The sequence below is a fragment of the Nycticebus coucang genome, chromosome 13 (genome assembly GCF_027406575.1).
Source record: "Nycticebus coucang isolate mNycCou1 chromosome 13, mNycCou1.pri, whole genome shotgun sequence".
Lineage (NCBI taxonomy): Eukaryota > Metazoa > Chordata > Mammalia > Primates > Lorisidae > Nycticebus > Nycticebus coucang.
In genome coordinates, this window is record NC_069792.1 from 19,007,586 (window position 1) to 19,031,802 (window position 24,217).

Sequence of the window (24,217 nt, forward strand, 5' to 3'; positions counted from 1 at the left end):
GTCCCAACTGGGCTTCTGTGGTCCATGATAATTTCTTACTAAGGGTATTTTTTTTTTTTTTAATGGTTGGGGAATCATTGAGGGTACCAAGAACCAGGATACACCACTTAAATTTGTTAGGTAAAGTCCCTCTTATAACTGTGTCTTGTCCCCAAGAGATATGTCACACACTCTAATTATTATAGCTGTTATTTTCACTCAGTCATATAACAATTGTCCACATGACTAAAGTGGAGTATTTGTGGACCAGGCAGAAACAAAGTAAGAAAGTAGAAGTTCAGAGAGGAGAGTGAAATTATACAATAAGAAGTAATTTTATTTTGGTGGTGGGAGGCTCATCATCTTTAATCATTAGAGAAATGCGAATCAAAACTGCTCTGAGATACCATCTAAGTCCAGTAAGAGTAGCCCACCATCACAAAATCCCAAAATTACAGATGTTGGCATGGATGTGGAGAAAAGGGAACACTTCTGCACTGCTGGTGGGAATGCAAGCTAGTGCGTTCCTTTTGGAAGGAAATTTGGAGAACTCTCAGGGATCTAAATGAAGACCTGCCGTTTGATCCTGCAATTCCTCTTCTAGGTGTTTATCTAAAGGACCAAAAATCATTTGACAATAAAGATATTTGCACCAGATTGTTCATTGCAGCTCAATTCATAATTGCCAAGTCATGGAAGAAGCTCAAGTGCCCATTGACCCATGAATGGATTAATAAATTGTGGTATATGTATACCATGGAATACTATGCAGCATTAAAAATGTAGACTTTACCTCTTTTATGTTGACATGGATGGAGCTGGAAAATATTCTTCTTAGTAAAGTATCTCAAGAATGGAAGAAAATATGTCCAATGTATTTAGTACTACTGTGAAACCAATTTATAATCACTCACACTTTCGTATGAAAAATGAAACACAGCTATAGCCTAGGAGGGTTAGGTGAGGGAGAGGGGAAGGGAGGGGCATAGGTTGATGGAGGGTTAGTAGGGGGACCACATCTATAGAGCACATTGCAAGTACAAGTTGGATCTATCAGGTGTAGAACACAAATGTCTTAATGCTATAATTGGGTAAATGAGGTGAAAGCTATCTTGATTAATAGGATGTAAGCACTCCAATTTGTACAAATAATCAACACATCGAATCCCATAATGACATAAGTGTATTTATGATCTATGTACAAAGACTTAATAAAAAAATAAAAAAATAAAAGAGGGCAAATGATAAATATAAAAAAATAATTTTAAAGAAGGGAGTATGAAAATCAGCAAACAAAATGAGCAAAGGGGAATGACATGGATGTAAGTTAGAATGAGAAAGTTGATGTGGAAACAATTAAATAGCATACGCATGTTCAACGTGGTAGGTGCACATGGTAAAATGTAGTTCATTCTTTAAATTGCCCTGATTATTGTAATCATTTCATGATGTGTATCCGTATCAAAACATCCCATTGCACAGCTTAAATATATACAATTTTAATTTGTTTATCATACAATTTTTAAAAAATAGTTTACATCTTTGAGAGGCCTTTTTAAACAAAGTTTTGAGACCTGACCTCACGGCTTCATTTTGTTGGTTTTTCCCCTCTATGTCTACCACCTTCCCTTTTTCTTCTCTCTTTAGCTTCTCTGTATAAATTACACACTTTGAGACCTACAGGATAGTTTCTCATCTTCACCAGTAAATGTGTATGGATATAAATCAGCAAGATTGGTCTAGTTTTTTCAAATAAACTTTCTAAAGTTAATCATTATAAAGCAGTATAAACCAAAGCTATCTTATATCCTTGCCCTCCATTTATAACTGACCTTATGGAAAGTATATGCTAAGTTGAAACTTGATAATGCAACTTGAGAGCCACAAGCATCTCTTATCAACATGTTCTGAATAAAATAAAATCCATTTTCTCCCCTTATATTATTCATGTTACAGTTTTAACCTGTTGACTAGTAAGATGTAAATAGTTCCAGGTTTTTCAATGTAGTGATATAAAGTTTTTGAGAAGAATATGTGTTCATAAGTAAATAGCTTTAAGGATTAAAACAAAATTCTTAGAATAGTTCCAGTTACTGATGTCCTGGTGTTTGGCTAGTACACACTAATTGTACTAAGTGTGGATCAATACTTACTAATTACTAAAAAGAATAAGGGCTAATGGTGAAAGAGTTTTTATTTTTTTATTTTTGAGACAAAGTCTCACTTTGTTGTTCCCAGTAGAGTGCTATGGCATCATAGCTCACAGCAACCTCAAACTCTTGGACTCAAACGATTCTCTTGCCTGGCTATTTTTAGAGACATGGTCTTGCTGTGGCTCAGGCTGGTCTTGAACCTATGAGCTCAAGTGAGCCACCCACCTCGGCCTCCCAGAGTGCTAGGATTAAAGGCATGAGCCCCCAGGCCTGGCAGGTAAAAGAGTTTTTAACTGTCTACTTATATTACCTTATTTAGTTTCCAATTCAGGTTCAATGTATGGGTAGTTTAAGGATGCTCATTGTCAAGTCCAAACATCTAATGTGTTTTTATAGCAGAATTCTGTGTTCTAAAAATTTCCTTATGTGAAGTGGCAGAATTAAAATAATTTATATACAAGAAATATTTCATTATTCAAAACTGAACATTGTGTTGTAGAATTTATTTTGATAAAGTTTGAGAAGTATGTTAGTTGATGTTGCCCCTGAATTATTTTCATGATTTTTACTTAAGAGATACTTCATAGTTCATTACATATGCATTGTGTTTTTTTCTTAGATTAAAAAAATTCAATCAGCATTTTTTTTTGTGCTTATTTTATGAAACCGGAATTGTGCTAGTTTTTTTTGAGAGAACAAAGGTGTTTAAGATACGATCTCTGGGGGGAGAGAGGCAAGATGGCCGACTGGAGCCAGCTTTCAACAGAATCTCTCGTCCAGAGGGAGGATAATGACCAGAAAGTACCCAATAAAGCTGGAGAATGGGACCCAAGCTGAGAGAGAGGAGTGAGAACTGTACATCACCTCTGCTAAGGCAAGCAGCAACTCTAAGAAAGCAAATTTCCAGGTACAAAACTCATCCCAAAGAAAAAGAGTGTGCATTCCCTCCCCAAAGAGAGTTGGTTTTTTTGTTTGTTTTGTTTTTTGCTTGCTGTGGGTTTTCTACAGGCAGCGGTGAACTGAAGACCTCTTATCTTGAGTACTTTCTTGCCAGCCATGAAAATTGAACTAACATTTTCCCTGCCATTTTGAACTTCCAGTCCACCCTTCGTCCCTCTCCTGAGGGTTTGGAAGCCTAACCCCTGCACTGACCAGAATGTCTGCGGTTCATTGCCAGGACTGGGCACTGCAAGGGCTGTGTAGGAAACCTGCACCGTAACACTGAGCTCAGCAGTAGTGCAGACAGACAGAGGGGTTGAGGCTGTTTGGCTTGCCTCTGCAAAAGTTCAAACCAGCTGCAGGAGGAGGCCTGCGACCCATGCCCCTGGCCCTGCCGGAGCTGTCACATGCCCTGCCCTGCTGGAGCCGTAGTGCCTCTGTGCTCCTGGAGCCTCCTCTCCAGCTGCCTCCCCGGCCGCGGGAGCTGCCTGGGAGCTGCACAGTGACACCTCCCACGAAGATTCAGCAATGGTAGAGCGATCCCACTGGGGTCTAGTTTTGGAGAGACACCTCCCCAACTCTGAGGATTGCCAGAAGAAGCCAGACCTTGCCCTGTAGGGATACCAGTGCTGCAGAGTGGCTGGGGCAGTGGCACGGTGGCTGAGGGAGGAGAACATTTGCTGACTTCTTATCCTCAGGTTTGCCCTGAGCTCAGGTGGAGCACTCCCCAGTTGCCACTGAGTATCTGAGGCAGGCAGGCTTCAGCTCCCCCAGCCGGCTGGTGGCAGAGGGTGGTGGCTGGGCCGAGGAGACATTTTCCTTTGATTCTGGCAGGCGCATAGCCCTGGCACATCTGCTTATTGGAGGGAACAGGACCACAGCCCTGTGGGGTTACTAGTGACTGGGTATGAAAGAGGTGCAAGGTGGGGAAAGAGACACCAGCCCCTCTGGTCCAACTCTGCTACTGGGCGGGCCTTTCTGACTCCACAGAGCACTGGCGTGAGCCAGTAGACCTCGGGTATCTAGTTGCTGGAGACCTTTCAAACTCAGCCACTTGAGAGTTGGTACTGACTGGGTCAATTGGTTTGGAACTCCCGACCTGGGCCAATCACCCGAGGACCCTCCAAGGTGGTACCCTGGTTGTGTGGTAGCAGGAGGGTGGATTTTCCTCTTCCAGTTGTTGCCCGTGTGGGGCAGGGGGTCTTAGTTGCTTGTATTTCTCCACATCTGAGACTTCAGCCCAGAGTCACTGATGCAGTAGGATCGGACAAAGACCAGCTGAGTACAAGACAGAGCCACCTAACCCCACCACACCACGCAGGTCCCCAGAGCCTCAGACTGTAATACTGTACGCGTCCTTGCCAAAGTGGTAGGGGAAAAAAAGTACAGTGACCAGTCCCAGCTCCTTGACAAAAAGCTGGTTAACCACAACTCCAGGAGCCCCCAAACCAATTGCACCTTACCTGCCCATCTAGCCAAATGCTGCACTGCCAAGAACACAGTAAGTAAAGCAAGTAGACAGCCCTCAGACTGGGAGAGGAAATTTGCAGGTTATGTTTCTGACAACCGTCTAATAACCAGAATCCACAGAGAATTCATACTTATTAATAAGAAAAGAACAAGTAATCCCATTTCATTGTGGGCAAGAAACATGAACAGAAGATTCTCCAAAGAAAACAGGCACATGGTCTACAGACACATGAAAAAATGCTCATCATCCTTAATCATCAGAGAAATGCAAACCGAAACCACTTTGAGATATCATCTAACTCCAGTAAGAGTAGCCCACATCACAAAATCCTACAACTACAGATGTTGGCATGGATGTGGTGAAAAGGGAACACTTCTTTTTTTTTTTTTTGGTAGAGACAGAGTCTCATTTTATCGCCCTCGGTAGAGTGCCATGGCATCACACAGCTCACTTCAGCCACTCCTAGGCTGAAGTGATTCTCTTGCCTCAGCCTCCCGAGTAGCTGGGACTACAGGTGCCCGCCACAACGCCCAGCTATGTTTTGGTTTGCAGTTCAGCCGGGGCCGGGTTTGAACCCGCCACCCTCGGTATATGGGGCCGGTGCCTTACCGACTGAGCCACGGGTGTTGCCCAAAAAGGGAACACTTCTACATTGCTGGTGGGAATGCAAGCTAGTACGTTCCTTTTGGAAAGAAGTTTGGAGAACACTCAGGGATCTAAATGTAGACCTGCTGTTTGATCCTGCAATTCCTTTACTAGGTGTATATCCACAAGACCAAAAATCACTTTGCAACAAAGATATTTGCACCAGATTATTCCTTGCAGCTGAATTCATAATTGCCAAGTCACGGAAGAAGCCCAAGAGTCCATCGACCCATTAATGGATTAATAAATTGTGGTAAATGTATACCATGGAATACTATGCAGCCTTAAGATAAGATGGAGACTTTACCTCTTTTATGTGTACCGGGATGGAGCTGGAAAATGGAAGTATCTGAGGAATGGAAAAAACAATATCCAGTGTACTCAGTACTATTAGGAAACTAATTTATAATCACTCACACTTTCATATGAAAGATGAATCACAACTATAGCCAGGGATGAAGGAGGGAAGGGGAGGGGAATGAGAGGGGACGGGGGTAGTTTGATAGAGGGAGGGTTAATGGTGGGACCACACCTATGGAGCATATTGCAAGGGTATAAGTCAAATCTATCAAGGATAGAACACAAATGTCTTAACACTGTGATTAAGTAAATGAGGTGAAAGCTATGTTAATTAGTAGGATGTAAGCACTCCAATTTGCACAAAAAGTCAACACTTTGAATCCCACAAAGGCATAAATGTATTCATGATCTATGTACATATGATTTAATAAAAGGAAAAAAATAAAAAAAAAAAGATATGATCTTAGCTTTCTATTAACATCCACTCTTACTAACAAGAAAAGAGAGATTCACATAACTTGGAGTATGAGCAAGTGTTGTGCTGATAACCAGTGGTCACACCATTTGCACTCACTATCTCATCGTTGGTTAGCCATTGAGAGCAGGCTTCTTGGAATAAGGTAACTACTTCCCGGATAGGCGAGCCTCTTGCTGATAGGCTGTGCTATGGAACTTTGTGACCTTTTAGAGAATTTTTGAATGGCAGTGCTTCTCTTATTAAATTTAAGCTTACTTGCTAAAAAATTCAACATCTGAGGACCTCTAACCTCAAAAGGCCAAAAGAACATTTTTTGTTTGTTTGTTTTAGAGACAGAGTCTCACTATGTTGCCCTTGATAGAGTGCTGTGGTGTCACAGCTCACAGCAATCTCAAACTCTTGGACTTAAGTGATTCTCTTGCCTCAGCCTCCCAAGTAGCTGGGACTACAGGCGCCCACCACAATGCCTAGCTCTTTTTTTGTTGCAGTTGTCATTATTGTTTAGCTGGCCTGGGCTGGGTTTGAACTTGCCAGCCTCAGTGCATGTGGTTAGTGCTATAACCACTGTGCTATGGGCGCTGAGCCAATATATATATTTTTTACATTGCTAAAGAATTATTAGGATTTATCAAGTTTATCCCTGAAAATTTAAATGATTTGTTTACCCATGTTTTTAAAATATTTTCAAAAACATTTTGTATTTGTTTGCATTATAAAGTTTCTTTTGCAGTATACTAATGTTTGTGATCTATTATATGTAGTGTTAAGAATAGCACTCTTCATGAAAATTCTTTCACAAGATACATGGTAAGATGTTTATTTAGCTTAATCAAATACAAATAATATATCAAAAAAACTGCTGTTTTAACCTTCTGTAGGTACATAGAACAAGGTTGTCCTCTATCACTACTGCTACTCAACACGGTGCTTGAAGTTCTAGCCAATCAGGGAAGAGAAGGAAATAAAGGGAATCCAAATGGGGGCAGAGGAGGTCAAACTCTCCCTCTTTGCTGAGGATATGATCTTATACTTAGAAAACCCCAGAGACTCAACCCCAAGACTCCTGTAAGTGATCTAAAAATAGAATAATGTCTCAGGATATAAAATCAATGTCCACAAATCAGTAGCCTTTGTATATGTCAATAACAGCCAACCTGAGAATCTAATTAAGGACACGATTCCCTTCACAGTAGCTTCAAAGAAAATGAAATACCTAGGAATATAGGTGAATGACCTCTATAAAGAAAATTATGAAACCCTAAGTAAAGAAATAGCAGAAGATACTAACAAATGCAAGAACATACCATGTTCATGGCTAGGAAGAATCAACATTGTTAAAAATGTCTATACTTCCCAAAGCAATCTACAGATTCAATGCAATCCCCATTAAAATACCAACATCATACTTTCCTAGATTTATATGCTGGAATTTCTAGATATATAAATTTTTAAAAAAGAGAAAGTACTCTTGACTTCCATCTTTTTTTTTTTTTTTTTGAGACAGTCTCACTTTATCACCTTGGGTAGAGTGCGTGGTGTCATAGCTCACGACAACCTCAGACTCTGGCTCAAGCAATCCTCTGGCCTCGGCCTCCCAAGTAGCTGGGACTACATTTGCCCACACAAGGCCTGGCTATTTTTTTAGAGATGGGGTCTTGCTCTTGCTCAGACTGGCCTCAAACTCCTGAGCTCAGGCAATCAACTCACCTCGGCTTCCTAGAGTGCTAGGATTACAGGTGTGAGGCACTGTGTCAGGCCTTTTGGCTTCCATCTTTTCATCAACATTAAAATGGAAAGAGTATAAAGAGCTTTACACATTTCAGAAAAAGAAAAATTGTTGAGTCCCGTTTTTTTCACCTGTGAAACATTCACTTCTGGACTCCTTTGACCCTGTTTGCAATTCTTAGTGTTGTTTGCAGTCAGCTATTTCTCACTGAGCTTGTGCTGCTAGCTGGAGTTAATCATCCTGAATATCACACCATTTTTCCTCTCTCTGTGCTTAATTTCCCAGTAAGCAACCTAGTGGGTCTTTCTGATTCTCTGCAGTTCTTAACTTTTTGTTCACACCCAGCTCTGGAACCTATTTCATTTTTTGTTTATAGTCCTAAACCCATTCATTTCTGTTGTTCCAGTGGTCAATGTATTTGTTCCAATTCTTGTCTACTTTGAGCCAATGGCAAAGACAAATCTCTAAGCTCAGTTCTGCCCCATATATAAATAATATTATCATCGAATCACTCATTTATTTATGTATACCCTGTGTGGAGTGCTGGGGCATCACAGCTCACAGCAACCTCAAAATCTTGGGCTCAAGAGATCCTCTTGCCTTAGCCTCCCGAGTAGCTGGGACTATAGGCACTAGCCACAATGCCCCGCCAATTTTTCTATTTTTAGCAGAGACAGGGTCTCACTCTTGCTCAGGCTGGTCTCAAACTCCTGAGCTCCAGCTGTCCACTGCCTCAATTTTCAGAGTGGGACTATAGGTTGGCACTGTGGGCACCTGCCACAATGTCCAGCGTTTTTTTTCTGTTTTTAGTGGAGATGGGGGTCTCACTTTTGCTCAGACTGGTCTAGAATCCCTGAGCTCAGGGGATCCACTGGCCCCAGCCTCCCAGGCTGAGGATTAGGAGCTGGAGATACTGCACCCAGCCATATTACTCCACCTTTTATACGTATTATCCATTAAATGAAACTTGATAACACAGAAACCTGCACTGCCAATTTCCTGTTCTGTTACTCTGTCCACCTTGACTACCAAGCGTCTGTTTCTGTCCATTCTGCCCATTGCACCTGTGATGAATCAAATATATAGAAATGGTTGGAAAACAGTCCACATCTTTAAATAATTATATCTAGCATAGGCGCAGAACTTTATGGTTTAACTATGTTACCTACTCATTCATTTGATACAATAAGTTCAGTCATTCTTGTCATCCCATTTCACAGCTGGAGACAATGAAATCCAGAGAATGGGTAACATTTCAAAGTCTCACAGGCTGAAAAAAAGCTGTAGATATGTTCATAGATTTTTGTTAGTTTGAAATGCATCTTCACCGTCATCTGCTTTTAAAAGTAAACAATAGATTTTAAAATGAACACTATCTCATTTTAGTTCCTATACTTCAAATCATATTAAATTCTGGCAGATGAATATATCTTTCTGTTTATTTCAAAACATTAATTTGATTGCTTGATTTCACAGCCAAACTCTATTGTACTGCTTTGATTTCCTGATGCTGGCAACATAAGCATATAAGGGATTAAGATTAGTTGCTAAATTATTACACTGTTTCTAAAATCTGCCTGCTCTATTTTCATATAGTGTAGACAAGGAACCTAACTACTTTCTACCACTGACTGTCAATTGGAGAAATGCTCATCAAATCGTATTTCATGTGTTGCTTTTGTATTATATTTGTATGTTAATTATATATTACATTTCACATATTGTAATATCGTATTTGTATTCTGCCTTGGATTTGCATAATATTTTTGTGAATTGTGAAGTCTCAGAACACTAGTTCTGAACTTTTAAGGAATTATTCAAGAGTCTTGTAATACTAAATTTTAGCACTAAACTTAGTTTAAATAAGGCCAATATTTGTCAGGGAAGATATTTTTCTTACGGAAACTACGTATTTACCCATCGAATATTGAAAAGACAAGACATAGAAATGCCAAAAGCATTAAATGTTGGCCTTATTCACTAGTGTTTTCCTTAACGTATAAAGGAGATCTTTGTGCATAGTATTTCTTAATAAATATTAGAGAATGAATAAATGAATTAGTGATTGATAGACACCCATATGAATTTGTTAAACAAAAATTAGATCATACTGTAGGTATCGCTTTTTAACTTGTCCTTTTCTTCACTTAAAACATCTGTAGCAGTTATGTTAATCCAGGATTATCCTCAAGATCATTTTAATGGATGCAGCATGGCCAAGTGAAGAAATGATGTTAATATTTGTTAAATTAGCATAACATACCTGTTATTGATATTGCCCTATTTTGAACTACCAGATCCTTAGAAGTCCAAAATGCTTCACAATTGGAGTCAATGCAGCCTTCCAGCCCTGTCTCCTCATATTCCTGGTTCCTGAATGCAACCCAGTTTCCCTTTGAGAAATTATTTGCCATTTCCCAGCAGTGATGGCACCAAGCTCTTTTCCTACATGGCCCCTACTACACACTTTTCTGACACAAGTGCTGTCCTAAGCCTCTTCCTGAGAACACACAGGCAGCCTTCCAAATCCAAATCCAAGGTTTCACTCCTGCATCCTTTAGTGCAATGACCTTCAGGAATTAGCAGAAATCATTTAGTACAAGTCTTCTAGTAGAGAAGGAGAGAACCGAAGTTTTACATCAATTCAGGAAGAAGAAGGGAGCACTTTTGGTTGGAGTAAGCAGTCAAAACTCTAGACACTATTATTTCCCTTGTTAACAAGACAAAACAGTGTAAGGCAGCACATTCTTTTCTTGTCTTCAGGAAACAGTGGCTTTTAATTCTTCCCTCCTGAGGCCCCGTGTGATTGGAGAATGGATTGGTAGAGAAGAAAATGATGCAGACCCACTAGCCGCTGAAATGCTGCAGCCACCAGTTCCGAGAAGTAAAAATGACCAATGGGAAAGTGAGGACAATGGCTCGAGCCCTGCGGGAAGGTGAGAGGAGCTGTCTGCTAAGATTCTGTGTTCTCAGTCATTACAGGTAAAGGGTGAATAAACCCAAGTGGATGATTTTGATGAAATCCCTTCTAGTCATTTTATGTAGAAATTATGTTTGATTCCACCTGGGACAAAAAATTATTTTCTCTGTTTTAAAATTAGAATGTTGTTAGACTTGTTTGGGGGTTTTGGTTTAGAGTTTTTTCTTCGCATCTAGGAGCTCAGCATCTCTTTGTTACTAATAATTTCAAGGACATGCACTGCCATATTCAAAAGGATGTACTGACCTACGATAGCACTGTGCAGGGAGTGCCTGGCTGTTAAGAATTGGAGAAGAGGGACTTTGTTCGTATGGGAAATATTTAGTCATCAGAGACCATAAAACTATTAAATGCATAACAGACCACCGGGGGCAGAGTTAGTGCAGACTAGAGAGAGAGGGAAACCTTGATTTAGAACCATTTACATTTAGAGTTGACAACTGTGATTGAATATGATGGTTTATACTTTTTTGTTTAGTTTTAGAAGCTACTATGATTTGTGAATTTGAAAATCCATATTCTTTTTGTTGTACTCAGACCCCTGATACTCAGAATGGTGGCAGGAAATTTTCCTTAAGTGCCCCCCTGCTGGTAGTGGAGTAATGCTGAAATGTCCAGATCGTGTTTGTTAGAAAAAGCTATGTTCAGAATATTCCTTTTCTTTATACCAACTGCAATGGGTAAAACTCAAAACAAAAATGAAAACTTTTACGAGGCATCTGGGTGCAAAGTTTTACGGGATGCCTGGCATAACTGAGATTGAGGAAAGGGATTTACACGCTCCCAAATTGAAATGTGACAGGAGCTTAAACGTCGGTGAGTGTTGCTCCTTGACCATCACAGAACAGTTTTTTCTATGCACAACATAGTTACAGTAACTTGGTATTTTCTATGTTCTATTTAGCAGCAACCAATAACTATTCTTTCTCAAGGAGAAAATTGTATTTTCTACAATGTAATAGCTTTCAGGGGTTCTTTGCTTTGACTTATCACTTGGCTGGAGGGGAGGAAATTCAGAATACTTGTTAATATGCTTCAGGCATATAGAAAATTGATTCTGTTTTCACGAGAAATAACTTTTAAATTATTTAAAGAGTTGAAGTGTCCTGTATAAGGAGAAGAAAACCCTTCTTTTATGAAATGCCAGATCAATTTCACCTGTCAACCAGGGTAATTTTATATTTAATACTAGACTTATGGAAACCCACTAGACCTTTAATTTTCTGCATTGGTAGATCTTTAGTTCTTAAATATAAAATAGAGAAATGTCAACTTTCATTTGGCTTTCAGTTAGTCATAATAATAACAACCAGAACTACTTACAGCAAATGTTAAGGCTTCTGTTTTCTTCCTAGCTTCAGTGAGCCCTGAATACTCAGTAAAAGGGAACGTTTTCTCCAATCCTAGTTGATTCCCTTTTTCAGAAAACTCAGTCCATGAAGATTCCCAAGTATTTGTTTGAAAAGTTGTTTTTGAAAGGTGTAAGTGGTGGCACCCAGAGAGGAGACTGGAGCAGAGATGTTCAGGGCAGGTTTATTGAAAGGTGGCATCTGTGCCTGGGGGCAGTCAGAGACCCCTTTTATATGGGGCCCATAAGGGGTGGACAAATTCCATAGTTTGCTCAGAAATTTAGGGTTCTTTGGCATGAACCTCTCAGGGATGGGGCTAACTAGGTCCTTTGTCTTAAGAGGAGGGCGGAAGGGGAGGAAGTGTTTGTGTTTGACTGTGTTAGGCCCTCCACCGGTTTTCAGCTTTCTTTTCCCCCATCTTTAAATTATAAGTTGAGGTATTACTCTATGACATAAAGAAGGTGTAAAGTGCCGCCCGGATGCCCCGTTAGAGCAGAAAGAATATATGCATATCTGAATTAAATTTAGAGAATAGTGATACACTATGTGTTAGAAGTGAATTTTTCCCATCTTCTAATACGAAACAGCATTTCTGCATTTATACCAGAAACTCACACAGCATTAAATGAGATTTGGATGAATAAGAAAGGGTTGGAGAGAAATTTTTAATGACCCTCGAATCTGTAACTATAGTATTAAAGCTTTTGTCCTTAAATAGCAATGAAGTTGTACTATACATTAACAGTAAAATATTAACAGACAAAATGATATTCTATACTCCTGAAAGGGGAAACTTAATTTTCAAGCATGACTTCATCCGCTTTCTAGCTCCCCACCAGGGGACGCAGGGGTGGCACCTTGTTGTTCAGTGACATGTATTATATGTGTGGATGAGGTAGAGCCTGTCACTAGACATCTGTGAAATAAAATTTGTTGACAGGAATTGGTTTTAGTTCTATCTTCATCTTTCCTATCTGAGTGGTTTTTTTTTTTTTTTTTGCTGTTATTCAGTCGTATTTGAATTGTTATAATTGCAATACTCCCGCTTTAGTACATAGCCAACTTGCCCTTTCATTCAAAATAATAGATACACGATAAGCTGGAATTTCAGCATTAAATTAGAGAGAATTTATAACATAATAAACCTGGAGAGTCTTACAGGTAGAAACTTACCCAGAACTTTTCCTGGAACATTTTCTTCAATGATGTTCCTAACCTGAATTTTTTTTAGGTAACCCCCCAAATATTGTATGAAGAGGGCAGGTGCCTTTGGTGGGCATAGCTGAAACCTGAAGGATTAAGTGCTGATTAAAACATAGGCAATTGTGAGGCCTCTGTGGAGAAGCTAACAGAAGAAAATGAGATACAACCTGCAGTCCATGATCCTCGATGGTTTGGGATGAACCTCAAGAGATCTGTGAATCTCTTGATAGTATGTGTGAAATGTTGTGTATCTGTGTGTATATGGTCATTTTCCTGCCACGTTGTTCTTAGATTCTCAAAGAAATTCAGAATTAAGAGAGAAAAGAAAGCATCTGAGCAAGAAAGGGAGAAGATTTGTGGAAGAGATAGGTGTATGTGCTGGGGAACGAGTGAAGTCTTTCTGTGATTGTCAGACACTCGCACTGGTATCACTTGTGGTGGCTGGCCTAGCTAAATGGTGGGAACGCATATTCATTCATTGCACATTTAGGGTTATTAAAAGTAATCCCACATTTATTAGATAAATGTAAACAAAAATTGAGTTTAATAAACCCACATGATCTTGTTTTCAGCTGTCTTAATTGGATTTTGCAATAGCTGCATGATGGATTTCCTAAAATTACTTATTAAATTGTAATGTGGATTCGTAAATAGTCTCATCAAACCTTGAAAACCTAATGAAGTTCCTCTAAAGCTCAACTGCCTTATTAAAACAAGAATAATATTCATAAGTAGTATAGATCTGGTCAACTGGCATTATTTGTTGAGCGAACGTTATTATTAGATTGTAAATATACCATAAAGAGAAAGCCATATAATTTGGAAATATGTATTAAATATTAAAATAAAAGCTAAATTCACTTCCCATGAAGAAGTTATCTGTCCATTAAAACTCATTATTGCTTCTGATACATCAGTGAACAAAACCTAGAAACTTTCCCTGTTCTTATAGAGTAAGAGACAAATAATAAACAATTGAATATACAAATATATGCTATAAATTAAAGTAGAAAAGGATGATATGATAGAAAATAAATAAGGAAGGGCGGCGCCTGTGGCTCAAGGAGTAGGGCACCGGTCCCATATGCCGGAGGTGGCGGGTTCAAACCCAGTCCTGGCCAAAAATCACAAAAAAAAAAAAAAGAAAATAAATAAGGAAAATAAGAATGAAAATAGATTGGGGGGGGGGTACTCTTTTACATAAGAAGTTCAAGAACAAAAAAGTAACCTAATGTCAGATTTGGGCATTGTGAACATGACAGAAAATATATAATATATATGTATTAATATGTAATACATATGTATGAAAATATGTAATACAGAGATAAAGTCAAACTCAGTAATTTACAAATATACTAATGTATAGATTTTAAGCCTAAAGAATGTTGATTAATGAAAAGTTAATCTGCCAAAAGAATCAAAGCACAAAAGCCTTAAAAATACTGCATCTAAGGCAAACAAAAATTGTGACTCATGACTCACTACTTTCTTTCCAAAGCCAAAATAGTAAATAACGAAAGCATATATTTATTTCAGAACCCTGATAATCAATTTTGACAAATTCACAATTTCTGTTTTATTTACTTAGGAATTTATGTAGGAAATACTTATCCTAGTTCAGATCATTATTTTATGAAACATATATGAATCATCCACAGACTTCATGTCTGTTACACAGGCTTTTGGACTTAGTGGCCGGGTCTGTGGCTTTGTACCATCTTGATGACCAAACCATGTGTTCTGAGACTGGAGAAAATACTTGCTTCACCTCTCAGGAAATGATATTGGTCGCTGTTGGCTGATGAGTAAGAGTTACACGTTTATAATCATTGTTTATGATCTTCCTCATCCATCTCTACATTTTTTTCTTCTTCTATTTCACAGCCAACCTTCTTATTTCCCTGGATTTCTGTATCTCTCAAGTTTGAAAGATGTGTACATCTACTTAAACTAATTCTTATTTTATTTATTAATTTTTGTATATTTTTTATTCAGGATGACCCTTTATATTCTTTAAACATGTAATGATACTAGTTATCATCTAGAGACTGCTCTGTGTACTTAGCGTACCTAAACCTATTTCATCCTCATGAAAACATTCTTCTTCTCTATTTAGGAATGAGGAAACTAATACATCCTTTCCTGAAGATTGGACAGCGATTAAGTGGTTAAGCTACTGTCTTGCTCCAAATTCTGTGCCCTTAAATTCTTTGCCTCTTTTTGGAAAGGAGTTCCAAGAATCCTGTTATGGGTGGCGCCTGTGGCTCAAAGGAGTGGGGCGCCGGCCCCATATGCTGGAGGTGGCGGGTTCAAACCCAGCCCCGGCCAAAAACTGCAAAAAAAAAATAAAAATAAAAAAAGAATCCTGTTATCATTAGGATTTAGGTTCAAATGGGAAGAAGAGTGGGCCCCAGACTCAGGTGTTCTTAGAAAGGCCCACTCCTTGTTCCCCATCTCGGTCACCACTGCCTGCAGGAACACCCTGCCTTCCTGAACTAGGCCATTGCTTTCTCTCTCTCTCTCTCTCTCTCTCTCTCATTTTTTCCTTTGAGACAGTCTCACTTCAATTCCCTCAGGAGAGGGCTGTGGTGTCGTAGCTCATAGGAACCTCAAATTCTTGGGCTCAAGCTTATCCTCTTGCCTCAGCTTCCCAAGTAGCTAGGAGTACAGGTGTCTGCCACAATGCCCAGCTATTTTTTTTAGTGATGAGGTCTTGCTCTTGCTCAAGCTGGTCTTGAAATCCTGAACTCACGCGGTCCAGATAGTGGCTGTCAGATCCTCAGGTTGTGGGGCTGGAGAGAATGGAGATCCTCTTCTGTTTACAGATCTTTCTCTGTCCTCCCTGTAAGGATCCCCAGTTCTGAATCTTGCGTTTTCCCACTGTGATAATTTTCCATATTTTCTTATACCAATAACTTGCTAATCCCCAGTTATTCTCCTTTTGTGGACCAAGCAAACATCTGGATCATTGTCAGCACCCCTCCTGTGTCAGTAAAATCAACATCAACATTCATGATTCTTCCCCAAACTTGGCCTCTCACTTTCTTTATCTGCTCTTTGCCACTGGTCCTGAATTTCACCCTACCTCAGCCACTCATTCCCTCCGCCTGTCAATTCCAGGTGGGTCACTCTCTGACCATCACCTCCTGTCTTTCTAGTTAATTGCCTCTGGTACACAACTTCATCTGGACCCCAAAGGCACTGATTCTGCCAAAGTTTCTTCATTTTTCTCCTTATTCAGCTCTGCTCATGGCCTGTCATTGAAATTAGTCCTCAAATAGACTCACAATTCTTTTGTTCCTCTTTTTCTGTTTTACTGTCCTGACTTAAGTCTAATTCTTTTTCTTTCTTTTTAAAAAACAGAGTTTTTCTCTGTCACCAGGGAAGAAGAGTGATATCCTCACCATTCACCACAACCTCAGATTCCTAGTGATCCTCCTGTTTCAGCCTCTGAGTAGCTGGGACTACAGGTGCACATCACCATGCCTCACTAATATTTGTCTATTTTTTGTAGAGACAGGGTCTCCCTGTTGCTCAGGCTGTTCTGAACTGCTGAGCTCAAGCGATCCTCCCACCTCTGCCTCCCAGAGTGGTAGGATTACAGGTGTGAGCCACAGTGCCTCACCCTTAAGCCTAATTCTTTATTCTATGGCTGATCCAACACAGGTGAAGCAGAGCACATGGCCGCACTGACCAGTGTCACTGAATTCATGACCACTCACTTCCAGGGGCACAAAAGGCCCTGCCCAGGGACGTTGTGCCTTGCCTAGACCATGGAAATGTCCAGACTTCTCAGTGACTCCTTCATGTCTTTTCTTCTCTTTTCCAACCCATCCTTTTTTTCTCACCTGCTGGCCCAGCTTCCTATTTCACAGAGAAAACAGCAGAAGTGAGGACAAGAACCCCACAGCGGTGGCTCTGGGCACCTGGCTTGTCTGTGCCTGGGCCCTCTGCTCTCCTCCCCGGCGGTGGGTGAGCTCCCTGTGTTCCTCCCCAGGGCTGCTGCTCCTCACCCTCACCTACAAGCTGAGCACGGCCCCCGTTCCCTGCACTGTCCCTTCCTCTAGGTCACTTCCACTGGCCTGAGGTCTGACAGGTCTCTCCTGTAGGAAGTGACGCCTTCCTGGCCCCCAGCCCTTCTTGCTGTATCTGTTTGCTTTACAGTGAAACCCCTCACAGAAGTTGCTTTGTGTTCCCTCTCCTCTCAATCTTTTCCATATAGAATTTTATTCCCGCCACCTACTGAAACGACCCTGTCAGTGTCACAGGATGACTTCTGGTCCATGTCACCCACTGTCATTCAAATGGCCTCTGACTTCCAAAATTCCAGCATCAGTCTCAGACCCCTCTGACTTGACCTAGCAGCCGTGTTTGGGATTCCGTCTCTCCGTGGTCTATTTAGAAATGTTTCTCACAGTTCTTATCTACAATTGTGAAATTCAAAACGCTCTGAGAACCGAAATTGTTTTAATAACTCATGATAGCAAAACCTGACCTGCACGCTGCAGAGTCTTTATTTATCCCTCTCAGTGGGAATGCTGATACATAATGAAGTAGATATACTCACGGTTTGATAACAGAGTGAAGCCCCAACCTCCCCCTCCCCCGAGGGGGTTATGTAATATGGAGCCTAGTGAAAGAGTACAGCCCACCCCAAGGGTTTTGGAAAAACAGCTGTGGACCTGGAAAAAATTCCAAGGTTACATTTGGGTGGAAGTGCTTTTTTATTTATTTTTTGGAAGTACTTTTTTAATAAATATACATATTTTGATTGTATGTTGGCCTTTTAAAACGATCATGATTTATAGGAATAAAAATAAGCATTTTATGTGTGGAGACAGGTGTGGGTCCAGTTTCTGTCTTTTACACTTGGATATCCAGTTCTCCCAGTAACATTTGTTGAATAAGGGGTCTTTCCCCCAGTGGACGCTTGTTTGGTTTATCAAAAATTACGTGGCTGTAAGTTGTTGGTTTCATTTCCTGGTTTTCTGTTCAATTCCAAATGTCTATGTCTCTATTTTTGTGCTGGTACCATGCTGTCTTGACCACTATGGCCTTCTTACAGCCTGAAATCTGGTGATCCCCTTGGCTTTGTTTTTATTGCTAAGAACGGCCTTAGCTATGCAGGGTTTTTTCTGGTTTCATACAAAATGCAGAATCATTTTTTCCAAAACTTGAAAGTAGGATGTTGGTATTTTAATAGGGATGGCGTTGAATTGGTAATTTGCTCTGGGAAGTATCGACATTTTAACAATGTTGATTCTTCCCAGCCATGAGCATGGTATTTTCTTCCATTTGTTAAAGTCTTCCGCTATTTTCTTTCTTAGAGTTTCATAATTTTCTTTATAGAGGTCCTTCTTTTTTGTTAGGTATATTCCTAAGTATTTCATTTTCTTTGGGATTATGGTGAAGGGAGTTGAGTCTTTAATTAACCTCTCATCTTGGCTGTTGTTGGCATATACAAAGGCAACTGACTTGTGGACATTGATTTTATATCCTGAGACATTACTGTATTCTTTGATGGATTTTGATTGATTCAAGATGGATAAAGGACTTAAATTTAAGGCATGAAACCATAAAAATCCTCAAAGAAAGAATAGGAAAAACACTGGAAGATGTCGGCCTGGGGAAAGACTTTATGAGGAAGACTGCCATGGCAATAGCAACAACAGCAATAATAAACAAATGGGATTTAATTAAACTGAAAAGCTTCTGTACAGTCAAGGAGACAACAGCCAAAGCAAATAGACATCCTACCCAATTGGAAAGGATATTTGCATATTTTGAAACAAACACTTAACAACCAGGATCTATACAGAACTTCAATTAATTCACAAGAAAAAACCCAACAATCCCATACTTAAATGGGGAAGAGAAATGAATAGAATCTTCTCTAAAGAAGACACATGAATGGCCAGCAAACATATGAAAAATGCTCATCATCCCTAATTATTGGAGAAATGCAAATTAAAAGCACCCTGAGATATCATCTAACCCCAGCAAGAATGGCCCACATCACAAAATCTCAAAACTGCAGATGCTGGTGCACATGTGGAGAGAAAGGAACACTTTTACACTGCTGGTGGGACTGCAAACTAATTCAACCTTTTTGGAAGGAAGTATGGAGAAACCTCAAAGAACCTAGACCTCCCATTTGATCCTGCAATCCCATTACTGGGCATTCATCCAGGAAAAAAACCCTTTTATTATAAAGCCACTTGTACTAAGCTGTTTATTGCAGCCCAATTTACAATTGCTAAAATGTATAAACAACCTAAAAGTCCTCAACCTAGGAATGGATTGGTAAGCTGTAGTATATGTATACCATGGAATATTATTCAGCCACCAAAAATGGAGATTTTGCAGCATTTGTACTAACCTGGATGGAGGCGGAACACATTATTCTTAGTGAAGCATCACAGGAATGGAGAAGTATGAATCCTATGTATTCAACTTTGATATGAGGACAATTGATGACAATTAATGACACAGTGGGTCATGGGGGAAGGGGAGACCAGACAGAGAAGGAGGGAGGGAGTGAGGGAAAGGATTAGAAGAAAAAAAAAAAAAAAACAAGAAAAGAAAATAGTGACTAATTCTTACACATATTGGATTTAATTTTGACCAAAGTATATTACTTAAACATTAATTAATTAATTTATTTATTTTTATTGTTGGGGATTCATTGAGGGTACAATAAACCAGGTTACACTAATTGCATTTGTTAGGTAAAGTCCCTCTTGCAATCATGTCTTGCTTAAACATTTATTTTTAATTGAACTTGTTAATATGTTGTTTGGGATATTGCATCCTCATTTATAAGTGAAATATGTTTGTAATTTCCCCTTTATAATAATATATTCTCTCCAATTTTAATATCAGGTGTACCCAGATCAAGGAGAATGATTTTGAAGTATTTCTGCTTTTTCTATTGTCTATGAGATTTGGCATGATCTGTGTTTCGAAATTATCTTTTACTTTTATTTATAAATATTAGTTGTCTATTTTTTGAGACTTAAAAAAATAATAAGTTAACTGATGACTTCATACTGAATCTCAGAGTCACAGCATTCTATAATAGACATACTCTTATTTGACAATGTGAATGTTACTTTCTTTGCATTATTATTATTGCTTAATATTTCGATGCAGCAATTGTCTGATTTCTTTTCTGAATATATTTATGTTTGTTCATTCTTTACGAGGTTTTTGTTTCTAGTCCTTAAACATTGTTATTATTAAATTTTAAGCCTCTTTAATTTTGTGAAGGCAAAAAATAGAAACCTAATAAACACATGTATATGTAAAAAAAAAGAAAACCTAAAAAAATAAGCATTTTATTTTTCTTATTCATAGAAAATAACATTTTCAAGATAGATTATATATGATTTTTGCATGAAAAATATTACAGTGTACAATATTAAATATAAAGTTATGAAGGAGAATTAACTGATTTATTCAACAGACATAAATAGAGCTCTTTGCTAGGCCCTCTTCTGTATTTATCAACTCTTTTTAATTGTTAAACTAGTGTAAGGAGTGGTTGTAGGAAGTACTACTATAATTTTTATTGTAGATTAAGAAACCAAGGGAAAGAATGGATAAGTAACGTGTCCAAAATTATTCATCTTGTAAATGATTATGCTCAATTGTTATTAAAGAAATAGTGGCCTTGCCTGAAAATCTCTTCACGCTGGCCTGAAAGTCTCCTCCCTTGCTAAAAGACACCACAGTTTAGTGCCTTTGACTGGACAACAAGCCCTTAATAAGAGGAGCCCTCTACAGTGAAGCCCTTCATGGGAAGCCTTTGTGTCCCCACAGTCAGATACTCCCTTCCTCCACGAGAGGCCCCAGATGCCCAACCTGGGAGCACTCCTCCTGCTCCCTGAGCAACACTGCAGGCGGCAGGAGGAGAAAACAAGCAGAGCAAAGCCGCAGTGCCAGAGCTCTGATAGTCGAACTGTCATTGGAACCACCATCCACAGAAGGAGCCCAGGAGCTCCAGTTAACTGCTGTCTACAACAAAAGACTTAAACAGGACCGAGAGACTCATAAATGTGGTCCAAATTTTATAGGATACAATGAAAAAAATCACCACTTACACCAAGAACCAGGAAAATTACTACTTGAATGAGAAAAGGTAGTTAACTGATGCTAGATGAATTAGGTGGTGGAATTATCTAGCAAAGAATTTGAAGTGACCATGATAAAAATGCCTCAATAAGCATTTACAGATTACTGTGTGATGAATAATCATATGAAATATCAGCAAAGAAATAGAAATTATAAAAAAGAATAAAATGGAAATTACAGAATTGGAAGAGAAATAACAGAAATGAAAAACTGTTGGATGAGCTCAGTAGTAAAATAGAGATGACAGAACATAGGCTCATTAAAAATATGGATGGGTCCATAGAACTTAGCCATTCTCAACAACACTGAGAAAATCAAAAACACAAGGCGTACCCCAGGGACCTGTGGGAAAATAACAAATGATCTGACATTCCAGGAAGAGAGAAAAAAGTGAGTGGGTTGAATAAGAATGAGAAGGAATAACAGTTGGAAACTTCCTGAATTTTGGTGTAAGAAATAACCTTAAGAAGCTGATTAAACACCAGATAAGATAAATGGAAGGAATTTTACCCCAAGGCATATAATAAATAAACTTCTGGAAACTTAACAGCAAGGAAGAAATCTTGAAAGCAGCCGGAGATAAATAACAAATTACCTGTAGGGGAACATGAATTCAAACATGACTGTAGATTTCTTACCTGAAAATATGGAGTCCAGAAGGAAGTGTCAAAAGAAAACAATTGTCAACCATAAATTCTATACCCAGTAAAATTACGTTTCCAGAATGAAGAGGTAATAAAGACATTTTTAAAATCAGAAATTGGAAGAAAGGCTTGCTAACAGGAGTATCCTTAAAGACTAGTAAGCGAAGGACGTTCTTCAAACAAAAAGGAAATGATAAAAGATGGAATCTTGGAATATCAGGAAGGGAGAAAGGAAAGCAGAAAGAGCAGAAATAGGAATATACACGGCGGACGATCTTCATGAACTTTAGAAATGTTATTGTTAAAAGAAAAATGCCATCTGATACTGAAAATAATAACATTCAAAAGTAGAAAAAGTAAAGATAACTGTAAAGAAAGTAAGTCTTCTCTGTACTACACTTCACTCAAAGTAAATGTTGACACTAGTGCAAGGTCTACTTACTATAATATGTCACACACATACATTGTAATGCAAAAAGCAGTCTCTAGGAAACTCACACAAAGAGATAACACAACAGCCCCATAAATATGGCAAGATAATTGAAGAGGAAGAGAACAGTCCTTATAACAAATGGTGCTGGGACAACTGTAAAAGAAATTAAAGTTGGCTTTTAAAAAAAATCTTAGTATGTTAAAACATTTATCCCATATAATGAATTTTGTTTGATGTACCTTTAAATCAGGAACTAATCATCCAAAACATCCAAAACTCCCATATAATGAATTTTGTTTGATGTACATTTAAATCAGGAACTAATAATCCAAACTTCCAATGTTCTGGCTCCTCCTAAAAAAAATCAGAAAATCCCTTAACAGTGGGTTTTAATTCCCTCATGGAAATATTTGGCAGGAGTGGATTAACACCTCCTCTCTTAAATGGAGAGGACTTTTCAGCTCTCCTAGACCCACTTGGAAGTGCGTTAGTAACAGACCAATTGTCTGAGGAAGGCTCTGTACTTCAGTTATCCTGGGGGAAGCTCTAGGAATGTGAACATAAATTTGCATCCCGAAATAACTGAATGAAATTTTGTTAGTCGATTTTCTTTTCCTATCACAGCTAATTAATATTTAAATACTTCTTCAGCTTAAAGATGGAGCCTAAGACTAAAGGATTAAAACAGCAACAACAGCAGCATAAGAAACTCCTGGCTGCAATGCTCTCTCAAGATTCTTTTGAGTCCATCCACAGCCCCACCCCATCTGTAACAGAAGAAGATATTGATAATGAAGATGATGCAATGGAATTGCTGGGTAATTTTAAAAATTAATAATTTCTCTTGATCTTTTCTGGCAATGTAAAAATGTGTAGTGGTTAAGAGGTTTATAAAGTTTAAACTAGTTTTAGGTCATACGTAACTTGCATCAGACTTTCATGAAGTTGCATGTAAGAACTGAGCTGGAATAACCAAAGCATGTGAAATATTGATTAGACTGTATTTTGTGCTTCGTGGGTGCAGCACTTAACCTTCTACTTAATTGAGCTTTATTCTGTGTGCAATTGTGATGAAAATTCAAGTCTGTTTGCTTAATTATCTGATTATAATTATCTTGATCACATCTATTGTCTATAAAATATACCCAAAGTATATGATTTCAATGCTCATCCCCATATAGCCCCCCCGTTATTTCAAAAATGCTTAAAAAAATAGAATAAGGTTCAAAGGGGAAAATAGTAAATTAATACTATATGTCTTTCACAAATGATAGGTAGGTTCACAGAGACTTCAAAGTATTTTCAGGGCCATTTCTTTCATGAAAACTTACTAATGTTGTATATGTAGGATGTCTTTTTATATTATTTAATAAAGTGAATGTATGTTTTTGCTTCATCAGAAATCTCTTCGTATACATTTTTAAAATTGAACTTTGCACTGGAAAATTATTTTTCCAAAAGAACGAAATGTAATTTTATTTTAGGAAGATTGACCCACATATAAATCAATGAGTTTTTAAATCAGGGCTTATAAATTATTCTATTATAATTCATTAGTTCAATTTTGAAACACTTTGTAACAATATACTGTTGTATTTTGGCTAGAAAGAGAATAAGTAATGTAAATATTTGAAAGCTTTAAACAAATTTCTGAGAATATGGAATCTCAGAAAAATACAATTTTATAATTTTTTTCGTAAACCATACTTCTTGGTTTTTAGTGTTTATGGCAGTAAAGTACTATCATTATAATAAATGTACATATCCCATGAAGAGGCCTAAAA

The 24,217-nt window shown here is 38.5% G+C and overlaps 1 protein-coding gene across 1 annotated transcript in view; it reads left to right on the forward strand.

The window, feature by feature from the left end:
* Nucleotides 1–24,217, forward strand: part of C13H8orf34 (chromosome 13 C8orf34 homolog) — a 408,836-nt gene that overhangs the window by 138,390 nt on the left and 246,229 nt on the right. The window contains 2 exon segments of the mRNA XM_053559485.1: nt 10,455–10,627; nt 23,085–23,251. Coding sequence (XP_053415460.1) covers nt 10,455–10,627; nt 23,085–23,251 — 340 coding nt within the window.